Source organism: Meles meles, chromosome 18, assembly GCF_922984935.1.
Source record: "Meles meles chromosome 18, mMelMel3.1 paternal haplotype, whole genome shotgun sequence".
Classification (NCBI taxonomy): Eukaryota; Metazoa; Chordata; class Mammalia; order Carnivora; family Mustelidae; genus Meles; species Meles meles.
Window position 1 is genome coordinate 11,483,614 of NC_060083.1, and position 13,317 is coordinate 11,496,930.

At 50.6% G+C, this 13,317-nt stretch overlaps 1 protein-coding gene across 1 annotated transcript in view; it reads left to right on the forward strand.

Annotated features, from left to right (window-relative positions):
- Positions 1 to 1,133: 1,133 nt before the first annotated feature.
- UBE2G1 (ubiquitin conjugating enzyme E2 G1) overlaps positions 1,134 to 13,317 on the forward strand; it is a 101,085-nt gene continuing 88,901 nt past the window's right edge. The window contains exon 1 of the mRNA XM_045983815.1: positions 1,134 to 1,579. Coding sequence (XP_045839771.1) covers positions 1,534 to 1,579 — 46 coding nt within the window. The 5' untranslated portion in view covers positions 1,134 to 1,533. The remainder of the gene's footprint in view (positions 1,580 to 13,317) is intronic.

Below are 13,317 nucleotides of genomic sequence, written 5' to 3' on the forward strand. Positions count from 1 at the left end.
ATTAGGAGAATGACTGCTGGAAGGTAACATAAAGTTAAACCGCCATCGGATGCAGCAGCAGGGCAGAGGATCGAAAGCGGCCACGTCAGGAACAGCATTAACGTGGACTATGTGGAATAAAGGAACGTAGCTCCCGGAAGGGGCTTTGAGCCGGACCGGGTCGGCAGGGGCAGCGGGACTTCGGGGCGGGGAGGGCATCTCCAAGAGCCGGAACGCAGCGACGAACTCCGCGTACCGACTGCTCCGATAAACCAAAGTTCGTTTTAAAAGGGAGACGTCCGGTGCAGATGGCAGGGCTGTCGTTCAGCGGGAGCGGGGGCAGCTGCAGGGCCCCCAGGGGCCTGGTTTCTTCCAGCCGGGGGGGGGGGGAGTGGGGTGGGGTGGGGTGATGGGCGCCCTCCGGAGCCCCGCCCGAGCGATCCCTGACCGGTGCCGTCCTCGCCGCCTCCACGCAGCCACCCTCGAGCGCTCTGGGGGCCCGTCCCTACCCCGGAGCAGCCGCGGGCGCGTCCGGCCTCACACGCCGGGGTCTGCGGGGTCGCTTCGCATTCGCGGCGCGCGGGGCGGGGCGCGGGCTCCCGGGGGGCTCTTCGGGCGCTCCGGGGCGGGACGCACCTCCCCGCGCCCGCGGCAGCGTCGGGCGGCTTGGACCGGCGTCCGCGGAGGGAACGGGTGCGCGCCGGCGCTCTAGCGGTTTCCGGCCCGGGCGGCGCTGCTGGGAGAGGGGGCGTCCCCTGCACCCCGTTTGTAACCGCCTGGGCCGGAGGTGGCCCCTCCGCGCTGCCCCTGCCCGGGGGTCGCGGCGTGTTTCCGGTCGGCGCGCAGCCCTGGGCCCCCGGAGTCTCCGCGCCTTCTGTAACGTGAACTAGCAGCTCGCAGAAGCCCTTTTGGGGTCCACTTAAAACGGGGCACACCGGGGCCAAGCTCGGCTCGACCGACCGATCTGCCGCCGCCCCCGTCGGCCCCGGCGGTCCAGCTCACCTGCTGCCATCCGGGCGGCGACGTCCGGGCGCTCCGGGACCTCCCCGTCATGGCGTCCGCGGGGCGTCGCCCCGCCCGACCTGCTCAAGATGGCGGCGGCCGGGCGGTGGCGCGCGGGGGGCGGGGTTCCGCCGCTGGGGGCGGGGCCGGGCCGCCGAGGGGTCGGGCTTGCAGGCGGGCCGAGCCGAGGTGGGCAGCCCCAGAGCGCCTGCGCGGAGCGGCCCTGCGTGCAGTGAGGCAGTGGCGGGGGGAAGGCACCGGCGGGGCCGACGGGCGGGCTGAGGAGGGAAGCGGGCGAGCGGAGTCTCAGTGCGCGCCGCGGCCGCCCGGGCGCCCTCCCCTTCCGGGCGTGAGGCGCCGTGCGGAGCCGAGCCGAGTGGACCCGCGCCGGCAGCGAGGCGCTGCTCCCGCCGCCCCGGCCCGGCCTTCCCCGGCTCCGGCGCTCTCGTCGCGGGGGCCCGCGCTCCTCAGCACCCCCGGCTCCCGGCGCCGCCACAGCCCGCCCTCGGTCCCCCGGAAGCCCCGGCGCCGGCCCGGGCCCTCGGCGGGAGGATGACGGAGCTGCAGTCGGCGCTGCTGCTGCGGAGACAGCTGGCAGGTGAGCGCGGGCTGGCGGCTGGGCGCCGGCCGGGCCGGGCCGCGGGGAGCGGCAGCCGCCGAGTGCTCCCTCCTCCGGGGCGGGCGGGCCGCGGGTGAGCCCGGGGCGCCCGTCCGGCCGGGCCCGGAGCTGGGCCGGCGTCGGGAGGGGGGTCGGGGGCGGGGACGCAGCCCCGCCGCGGGCACAGGGCCCGGTGCCCGCCCCCTCCCCCACCGCCCGGTGGGACGTTGCGGGGGAGGGGCTGCGGGTGCCCGGAGGGGCGGGCCCGGGGGCTCAGGTGCGGCCGGCGTGGGAGGGGGGTCGCCCGGGGAGGGTCGGGGGGGTCGTCTGGGCCCGCGGGCCGCGGGGGGCCGGGCCGGGGCGGGCGGGGCCCGGGCGGCCGAGGGGAGGCGGCCGGGCCGCGGAGGGGAGGCGCGCAAAACTTCTGGCCGGCCGCGCGGCGCCGCGGAGTTGGGGCGGACAACAAAAGCGCCGGCCTGGGCGGCCGCGGCGCGCGGGGCTCGGCGGGCGGGCGGGTGCGGGAGGCCGCCCGGCCTGCCTCCGCCTGGCACGGCTCCCGCCGCCCGCCTCGCTCGCCCGCCCGCCGGGGAGGGTGGGAGCGGGCCGGCCCCGGGCTTTGTGCCGCGAGCGCCGCGGCCCCCCCGCGCCGGCCTGCTGAGCCCCGGGGGCCGCGGCGCTCTCGGGCCGGGCTGGGGCGGCGGCCGGGGCGGCCTCCCGGCGGGGCCCGCAGCCCCCTCCCCCACGGTCCCGGCCTCGGCCGTTTGCGGCTTCCAGGTGGACTTTTTAGGGGGTTGGCTCCGACTCTGCCAGGACGGTGCGAGCGGGGCATGCGCACTGGGGCGGGCGTGCGCGGGGGGTGCGCGGGCTCACAATGCCGCCACACGTGCTGCGGGTGTGGGGAGCGGCCGAGCGGCGGCCGGCCGGGCGGAGGGGGCGCTCCCGGACCCCCCCGGAGCCCCCCAGCGCCCCGGGACCGTCGCCGCGGCCTCAGTCACCCCGTGGCCTCCAGAAGAAGACTGTCGGGGGCTGGTGCAGACCGTGTCAGGGTTAGGGTTATTATTAGACCATGAGCCAGCAGGTTTGGACCGGGAGCAAAGTTGTGGGTGCGCACGGGGACGACTCCAGGAGAACGGGGCAGCTCTGCGGGGACGCGGTGGAGCAAGCGCCCTGCCGCACCTCCAGTCTTTGTAGATGTGTTGTTTCTTCGTCTGTTTGGTGTCGGAGGGAGGATCGGGGTGTGCTTCTTTTTCGTGGGGGGTCCTTCCTAAGGGTCTTTTAGTGCGCGAAAACTGGGTGTGTTAAGACAGGTTCCGGCTCCCGCCTGGCGGGGAGCACATGCACTTTAAAAGGGGTACGAGAAGCCAGGCAGTTGCCAGGAGAGTAAGTGTGACCAGCAGTGTCCGCAGAGGAACGTTCCTGCCCAGCGCTAGATGTCGGTGCCCTCTCGGTTCAGTGTTGCACTTTTTGGCAAGACGAATCCCAAATGTTGATAAAATATTTTCCAAAGTTCTTCATTCGTTGTTGACTCTTTTTTAAGATTTTATTGTTAAGTAATCCGTAGGCCTCGCATGGGACCCAAACCCGCAACCCGGAGATCAGGACTCCCGCACGCTCCGCGGACGGAGCCAGCCGTGCCCCGCTGGTGGACTTTGTGATAAGGCCCCTTAACACATGCTTTAAGGTCAGAGGGGAGAATGTATGGTGTGTCACTTTCCAAGCCTTCTTATAAAGTTACTGAACTGCTGATGAGTTTTTCTTGTCTTCTTGATCAGAAACAATGGACTCTTCCTAATGTCTTCAACATTTGGAGGGTTTTAATTAACACGGACAGAACAGTATGCCCAGGCACTGTATTAAGTGAAACGTCAGAATATCACGTTCTCTGGAAAGACGTGAGAACGACTCTCTAACGTCAAGGCCCTGTTGTGTGTTGTCAGTAGGGCGCCGTTTGAGCTGGTGGCTCTTCAGATGTCGTTTGGAAACAGGAAAGAACGGTCATCTCCTAAAGTCATTGAGCGTGAACTTTGAAAGGCCTAGTCATAAATGCTTTAAAGTCCTGAAACGTGTTGAGTGGAGTTTAGAAGAGGAACCTGGAAGCCGTTCTTGCTGCTGGGATCTCCGAAGTTTAAGCAGCAGTGGTCGTGCTGGTTGGTTAGCTTCAGGAGGCCGACCTGTCAGGGTTGGACTTCATCACGCATTACTTGAGGGGACAGTTTACTCTGTGTCTGTTTGGTTGGAAACTGGCGTGAGGCGCCTGGTTCCCTTGGTTGCAGACCTTCTCCGACTCAGGACTCCTGACGTTTGGGGCAGATACTGTGCGGTACAGCATGCTTAGCAGCGTTCTTGGCCTCTACTCACCAGGTGCCAGTGGTAGTACACCCCTTCAGTTGTGACAGCCAGACCTGTCTCGTTGCCAGTGTCCCCTGAGGGATTAAAACCAACCCAGGTTGAAAAATCCCTGGTTTAGGGTTGTTTGGTTAAGATCATTGTGGCTGTTGTGAAGCAAGTGAGATCACCTGACAGGCGCTCGAAATCAGATAGGCCGTGTGTTTCTTTGTGGGTATTCTTAGACTCTGGCTCCTTCATGGGTTCAGCAGCCGTGCATGCTCCTCAACACTGAGAAATCTGACCCGTCACAGGTACTTCAGAGTTGTTTTATTTCTTGAGAAGGTATTATGTGCACTGGTTAAAAATACAGAGCACAAAATGGTACAGTCTTTCCACTCCCCTGGAGGGCCCTAGGTTCTGTGCTTGGACACAGCCATCACTGGTATTCCTGTGTGCCTTTTCAGAGACATTCTTGAATCACTTTCATGTGTATGTACTTTCCTGAGGACTAGCGGGTACTGGGCACTCTGTGGCCCACTTCACCTAGATTATCTCGTTTAATCCTCCTGATAAGGAAATAGTGGCTTCCAGAGGTTGAGTCACGTGCTCAGTCAAGGGGCAGGAAGTAAGTGCCTGGTACGGATGCATTCAAATTGCGGGCCATCTTATTTTGCAGACTTTTTTGTTTGCATTTATTTACTTACTATTTATTTGTTTTATTTTTGTCTTTGTTGTTTTTAATTGGCTGTATTGCCTCCCAGGGAACAGTAATTACCACAAACATGAAATAGTATTTTATAAATTTTAATATTCAGAGTTAATTTATCCAGTAGCTACCAGAATGATTGTGGAAATGTTCCTATCTTAGTAAAATGTGTTGTACAAAACACTACACATTAAAATTTAAGTGGTCTTCCTTCCTAAAGTAGTGGTGAGAAAACATTGTAGCCATTGTGTGCTTAAGGCCAACAGTCTGCAGAATCAGGGAGTTAAAGTCATAAGCGGAAAGTAGGGCTGAGCTTTTGATGTTGGTGGTTAGCTATGAGAAAAATTTTGGCCTAGTTGGACTTGGAACCATTATTTTTTTTTAAAGTAGGCTCCACACCCAGCAGCCTGGAGCCGGTTGTGAGGCTTGAACTCATGACCCTGAGATTGAGAGCCAGCGCTTAACCAACTGAGCCACCCAGGCGCCCTTTGGACTGGTTGGACTTGCTCTCTACTCTTACTGTACTCAATTTTATGATATGGCAAGCATTTATAAGGAATACGAGGAAGTTTTTGCCTCCTCTTCCCCCCCTTTTTAAGATCACTTGAGGTTTGTTTTTTTTTTTAAATTTTATTTATTTGACAGAGAGAGATCACAAGTAGATAGAGAGGCAGGCAGAGAGAGAGAGAGAGAGGGAGGCAGGCTCCCTGCTGAGCAGAGAGCCCGATGCAGGACTCGATCCCAGGACCCCGAGATCATGACCTGAGCCGAAGGCAGCGGCATAACCCACTGAGCCACCCAGGCGCCCGAGGTTTGCTTTTTTTAAAACATTGGGGGAATAGATTTTTAAGAGTTAGGGTCTTGTAGGCACCTGTCATTCCAGAACTAGGAAGAATTTTTTTATACAGTAACAATGAAATAATTATGCATCTTTTGCTGTAGAAATTTTGATTGTGTATTTTAAAGTAATCCGGAAAACTCCCAAATCTTCATCTCCTTGACTATCCTTATACAGTAAGTTGTTGGGTTGAGTTTGTTAAGTGTGTTTCTTAGGCTTGATGTGCAGTGGAATCACTTGGGGAAACACAGATTCCTGGTCTCATGCCCAAAGAGTCTACATATCTTGATGCTCAGGATAATCCACTTTTGAAAGGAGTTCTGTAGGTGGCTGTGAAGCCAGGGGTTCAGAGCCGTACTGTGGTGGGTCCCCTGAGCTCTTTTCCCCTGCCATGCTCCCTGCCGTTCCTGGTTTGGTGCTGTGCTGTTTCATTAGCAGCCCTGGGCTTGGTAGGACATTCAAAGAATACACTTACAAGGAGGTGTTTGAAAGATTTAATATTTCTTGGCCTTTCTAGAATATATTGGCATTCTGACATACAATTTCATTAACGATTTAAAACAAGCAGAAATTGACAGGAATACTCTAGTGGTGGAAGATTCTGGGTGATGAACACGATGTTTTATACACACGCACACACACACAGACAGACACACATACACATTTTTAAGTTGGCTCTGTGTCCAGTGTGGAGCCCAGGACAAGGTTTGAACTTGCAACCCCAAGATCAAGACGAGAGCTGATTCCAGACTTGGATGCTCCGCCAGCTGAGACACCCAGGTGCCCCTCAGTGGATTTTTTTTAAAAGATGTTACTTATTTTAGAGAGAGTGCGCATGCACACTTGAGATTGTGCACAGCAACGGGTGAAGGACGAGGTAGGGGGGCGGAGGGGGGAGAGAAGCAAACTCCCCACTAGGGGCGGAGCTTGACATGGTCCATCCCAGGACCCGGGAGATCCTGATCTGAGCCAAGAGGAGGACTTGGTTACTTAACCAATTGAACTGCTCAGTAACCCCCCTATAATAGATGCTGTTAATATATATATATATTTAAGATTTAAAAAATATGTTTCGGGAATCTCTACACCCAGCGTGGGGTTCAGACTCAGTCCCGAGATCAGGAAGCTCTACCAACGGAATCCATTAAGGTGCCTCCTAGTTATTAATATTCTTTTTTTTTTTTTTTTTTTTTTAAAGATTTTATTTATTTGACAGAGAGAAATCACAAGAGAGCCAGGCAGAGAGAAAGGAAGGGAAGCAGGCTCTCCACTGGGCAGAGAGCCCGATGCGGGACTCGATCCCAGGACCCTGAGATCATGACCTGAGCCGAAGGCAGCAGCTTAACCCACTGAGCCACCCAGGCGCCCCAATATTCTTAATAGTTGTTTAACTCATATGGAAGAAAATGTTTAAAAATATGGAAATGAAGGGGAAGTCTAAAAGTAAATTTATATTGCATCATACTCCTTAATGTTTAACAGTCTGGGAATTTTTATGTCCAGAAGTGAATTCCTCTATTACGGAAATAGTGGAGCTGTTACATCTTTTACGCTGTCAGAAAAAAAGCGTAAGTGAAACAGAGTGATTGAGGAGGGGTGTTGTATCATTTACCACATCCCCTGTAGTGCAGGAATTGCGTGTGTGACGTGTGGTGGCCCAGACTTTCAGCCTCATTTTGCTGTGTGCGCGCACATCGAGTCATTATGCTGTATGCCTTAAAAGTACAGTGTTAGATGTCCATTGCATCTCAGTGAAACTGGGGGACAGTCTGCCTTAATTTTTTTTTTTAAAGATTTTATTTATTTGAGAGGGAAAGAGTGAATGAGAGAGTGCAGGCAGAGGAGGGAGAGGGTTAAGCCCACTCGCTGCTGCATCCCAGGACCCCAGGATCATGACCTGAGCCAAATGCAGATGCTTAAACCGACTGGGCCACCCAGACACCCCAGTGGGGCAAAGTCTTAATATTTCAGTGAGTAAGTGAATTTTCTTAGCATTAGGGAGTCAATGATTTTTAAGTAATAATTTCTGTCATTCAGTGACTATTTTTGATAATGCAGTGAAATTTAGTTTTTTTTAAACAATAGTAGTTTAATTTTCTATAAACTACCTCAGAATGAAACATACTCCATTAGTCTTTTGTAATGGATGATCTCACTTCCTGAAGTGTTGCTGAGCATATTAAAAGTTGAAGTAAATTCTGCGATCTGTAGCTGTTAGTGTAATAGTCCCTGCGTTTGCTGTAACATACCACCAGAGTCTGTGGTTTTATTATGTAGTTTCTGTGTAAATACACCTTGTGTTTGGCGATGCTTGTGAACGCGGTCCTGAAGTGAAGATGCGTTGAGCATTAGTAGAGCGGTGTCCCGTGTGGGGAAACCTGGAAATCCGTTGACTGTCACTGTGTTGCTGCTTTTGGATTTCCTTTTCTCAGGTGGAGTATTTGTTTACATTATCAGCGCGAGTTTCAGTCCTTGGATTATTGGGTTTTGGGTCCTTCAGTCCAAGTTCTTCTTCCTCTTCTGTTTTCTTTGGAGGGGATACACTACTTTTATGGTTAACTGTAGTGTGAATGTTTTCTTGCTTCAAGCAGGCAAATGCCAAGTGTTTTTTTGTTTTAACAGACCCAGTTTCATTCAGGATTAAAAATTTTGCCTTTCTTAATTATTGAGAAATATTTTTGCTAGAATTTGAAACGTGAAATAATGACTCCAAGGTTCTGTTTAATACCATGTTTGTAGGAAATAACTTCTCAGAGAAAAGGCATAGAATATGCATATGGAAACAGTCTGACAAGGTAAACATGGTCTGTTATATCTGGTTGATGGCATTGTCCAGGTACAGTAAAGTACAGACAGGAAAAAGCAAACATTTTGCAAATTATGGTAATGAACAGATGAGAGTATAAGAATCAAACGCCTCTTTAGGAAATAAGATACGTGCATGTTAAAATATAGCATTATAAATTTTTTCCCCTAATGTACGCTGGTAGTATTAGCCTTTTTGAGGAAAGTCAGAGATTTTTATCAGTGCTGTTCCCTTGTCCGATTCTGGCACTCTGAGAAAGGGCTGGGGAAGATACAGTATCTTTCTGTTGTTGCTCTAGAGACTTATACCTCTTTTTATGGTGTGCAGTTCTAGAAGGTATGTGAAAAGTTAAGTTTGGTAAGAGGAAATTTTCCTTTTACTTATGCTTTCTGTGAGCACCTAGTAACTTAGAAAAGCTACATTTGCTCCTCCTTGACCTCTCTCCAACTTTCTTGTCCATATTCCCATTGGTTAGGGTCTGTTAAAAAAAGTGTAAACAACAAAGAACCCATTTAAATTTTTACCTGGCAGTAAAAGTTTTTAAAGCTGTTTTTGGTTTAATCTTATAAAGTAAGCATTGCTTTTAAAGAACAGTAAATCACATTTAGGATTTTTTCCTAAATGTCCATCATGTTAGGAGGCACCGTGTGGATTTGCTTTTGAGTGTGCTCACATTTTAACTGTGCGTGTAGTCATTTTCTTACTCTTACGTCTTATGTACGTATTAGAGTTTCGGTTTCAAGACAGTGGGGTGCTAGGTGGAGAGTTTCCATGCACAGCATTGAAAGCACGATCTTTAAGAGGACTGTTGGTGGGTTGTCTGGGTGGCTCAGTTGGTTAAGGGTCTGCCTTTGGCTCAGGTCATGATCCTGGGGTCCTGGGATGGAGCCCTGCTCAGCGGGGGGAATCTGCTTCTCCCTCCGCCGCCCCACCCCTCTCTCTGACAAATAAAGTCTTTTTTTTTTTTTTTTTTTTTAAAGAGGAATATTGGTAAACTGGGCATCACCAACCTGAAAAAACTTACGTTTGTGAGAGACAAATGAGAAGGTGAGCTACAGACGGTAAGAATGTATTTGCACATTAAGTGTCTGGCAAGGGTTGCTGAAGAGTATGTAAAGAACTCTCCAAAGTCAGCAACAAAGAACAGTCCTTTTAGAAAATGAGCAAGAGGAGTGAACAGGCATTTCAGGTGGCACATAGGCCGATGAGAAGATGGTTCACGTTATTAGACTTAGGGAAGTGCACGTTTAAACCACAGTAAGTTGTCACTACATACCTACTAGAGTAGCTAAAATTTAAAAAAAAAAGAAAAGAAACACCGATTGCTGTCCAGTGGGTGCAGAGGAACTTGGTCTCCTACGTTTGTTTTTGGGGTGGGGGGATGTGAAACAGAAAGGCCGCTGGGGAAGACCGTTTGCAGCTTCTTGTACAACTGAGCGCCCGTGAGGTGCGCGTTTGGGCATTTAGAGAAATGAAACTACGTCCTTGTAAAAACCTGTGGGCGGTCGTGCTGGCTTTAGCAGAGCTGAAGCTGCAGGTGGCTCAGTAGCCTTCGGGGGTGACTAGCCCGTGGTGCGTCTGTCCCGTGGAGCCCGCGTCCCAGCAGGCAGAGAAACACGACTGGTGACGAAACACGACTGGTGACGAAACACGCGGGACGCTCTAGGGGGAGTTCCGCCGGGTCAAGGAGAGCTCATCTCACAAGGTTACAATACTGAGTGATTCCATTTACATTAAATGCTTTTTATTGTGGGAAAAAAAAAACCCGAATTGGCCATCTTAACTGTTTTTAAGTGTCCACTTCGGTAGTGTTAAGTACATTCACACTGTTGTGGAACCAGATCTCCACAACTTTTTTATCTTGAAAAACCGAAGCTGTTCACCCATTGAACAACTGTTCTTTCCCTTCCCTCTTGCCCCTCGCTCGTAACCATTTTACTTTCTGTTTCTGGGAATTTAAGAACTTCACCTCCTGTCAGTGGGATCTTACAGTACTGGTGTTTCCTGGCTGGCTTGTTCACTTACCGTGACACCCTAGAGGGTCATCCGAGCTGTAGCCTCAGACACGGGGTCCTTCCGTTTTAAAGCTACATTGTGTTCCGTCTCACGCGTCTGCCTCGTGGTGTTTCTCCATTCATGCGTAGGCGTGCCGCTGGCTCACCTCCACCTCTGTCCTCTTGTGGTTATTGCTCCTGTGAACATGGGTGTGCAAATACCTCTTTGAGATCCTGCTTTCAGTTTTTTGGGATATAAATCCAGAAGGGTGATTGCTGGATCATACGGTAGTTCTGGGTGGTTTTTGTTTTTTTTTTAAGTAGACTTTATTTTTATAATAGTTCAGGTTCACAGCAAAATTGAGCAAACACTCCAGAGATTTCTCGTACACTCTCTGCCCCCCACATGTGCCGTGCCCCTCCCCTAATGATCAGTGTGCGCCCGGTGAGGGGCGCCTATGTCACAGTTGTTGAACTTACATTGAGTGGTTCCGTTTTTAATGTTTTTGAGGAACCGCCATATTTTCCCTCGTGGTAACACTGTTTTACGTTTCCGCCACAGTGCACAAGGGTTCCAGATTCTCCACATCCTCGCCGACACTTGTTATTACCCCATCTGTCTGTCTTGAACGGTGGCCGTCCTGACGGCGTTAATGGTCTCTTACAGTTTCGATTTGCATTTCTCTGATGGCTTGTGGTGGTTGAGCAACTTTTCATGTGCTCGTTGGTCCTTTGAATAATCATCTTTGGAGAAATGTCTATTCAAGTCTTTACCCATTTTTAACCAGGTTATCTGATTTTTTGTCAAGTTGTATGAGTTCTTTATGTACTCAGGATATTAGCCCTTTTTAGGAAATAAATAGGATTTGCGAGTATTCTCCCATTCCGTAGGTTGTCTTTCACTCTGGACTGTGTCCTTTGGCATACGAAGGTCTTCGAGTTGGGGGCTCCATTTGTCTGTTTCTGCTTGTATTGTCTGTGCCTTCCGTGCTATAGGCAGGAGACCGTCGCCACACCCAGTGCCATCAGGTGCTTCTCTGCGCTCTTCCAGTGGTTCCTAGTTTCAGGTCTTACGCGAGATCGTCTGTCCATCTCATACCGGTTCACTTCGATCTTCTGCACGTGGATATCCAGGTTTCTCATCACCATTCTTTGAAGAGATAGCGCTTTCCCACACTAAGTGGTCTTGATACCTGTATGGCATTCTTGAAATGATGCAATTATGGAGCTGGAGAACGGATTGCTGGTGGTGTTCAGGGATTAGGGACGATAGTGGTGTGTGGCTGTAGGGTGGTGGGAATCTGAGGGATCTTGGTGGTATCTTGTAGTGGTTACACAGATCTCAAATGTGATAAAATTGCATAGAGCTGCAGAAACACTGAGTGTGAAATCTCCATACAGGGTGTGGGTTGTATCCATGCCAGTTTCTTCCGTTTGATCCACCAAGTGATGTAGAATGTTAGCCCTGGGGAGAAACTGGGTAAAGGGTAGAGGAGGCCTTTCTGTGTTGTGTTTTCCGTTGTCCTGTAGATCTGTACTTCAGAATAAAGAGTTTTTAAAATGTCACTTGTCGCCAAAGCATTTTTATCAATGTTTTTTCATGAGAACTCCCATTTTAAACTTACTATTCATAGTTGCAAGCAACAGTATAATTGCTGCATTAACACTTTGAGAGAGCGGGAAGTTGAAAGAGAAATCTACAGTTTGAGATAGAAATTCCATCTTAATTTTAAATAACCCTTACTTAAACATCTTGTGCTGCCATTTGGAAAATGGAAGAAAGGTATCCGAGTTGATTTATGGAGCGCCTTTGTGCAGTTGTGCTCAGAAATGATGGGGGACGCGAAGATGAAGTGCGAACCCTCCCTTGAGGCGCGGTGTTTCCTAGAGGTTGATGGATGTGTAAACCCAAAGGGTGGAAGGAAGAGAGATTAATGGGGGAGGGGTGCACAGTGAGGTCGGGGAAGGTTTCCTAGGAAAAGAGCTATATTTGGATGCATTAAAATCAGGATGTCCCTTCTCTTAAGAGCGTTGGGTTATATACTTCTAAGAAAATCTTTTGTTTATTGTAAAGAAAATAGTAATTAGAATTGATTGATGGGCTGCAATTTAAAGTTGACAGATTTAAAACAAATAGGTGTTTCTGAGAGACAGCGAACCCTGTTGACAATTTCCAAGAAAAAAGAGTCTGAACACAGCTTTCAAGGGATGGCAGCAATTTGTAATTTAAAACAGCTTTAAAGGACCTAAGCCTGCTCACTTCACTGCCGTAGAAACTTATTTAAGAGAGAGAGGAGGGCGGGAAGGAAGCAGATCATTGAGTGTTCCTCACACACTCTTCCTGATCCCAGGACTTTCCACTGGTGGTCACATTCAGGTCTCACAGCAAATGTGTGAAATACATGTTACCACCTTTTTGAGATAAGGAAATTGAGGTTTATAGTCTATCTGGGAATTTCCCCAAGCTAGCCCTGATGGACCTGGCCGGCAGAAACAGGTCTGTCTGCTGATGAAACCTGAGCTCTTCCCGGAGTAGTAGTTTCTTAAGACTCTGGACAATTTAAGAAAAGTGGACGCACACAGTTTTGGTATAATTTCAGAGTATTCTGATCTCTTGAGTGAAGTTCATTTGTATATACGCTCTGTATATATGTGGGCATACGTATATAGAATGCTGTGTCTTAACATCATTCAGCAAGTTGCGTGACCCATTTGAATGCAGTATTTTTCTTAGGTTCCAGAAACTTGTATTCTGTAGAAAATCCTGTGAGAGCTGCTTTGAGGTATCGGAGAATGTCAGGGAATGCTTACTCCTGCCTGTCCAGTTGGTAGAAGGCTTTGAGGAGTGGGTGGCATTTGACTTTAAAAGCATATGTAAAATTTGATAACACATAAATGAGAAAGTATTTAACATTGAGGGAAAAGAGCAAGCAAGACAGAAGGTTTGTACTGAAAACAATTCAGTGTGGTTGGAGCATATGATAAACTCATCTAGTGGGAAAATAGTATCTGGAAAGGCTGGTATTTGTGGAAAATTTTTAAAATGTTGAAAGTTTTTATTCTGTT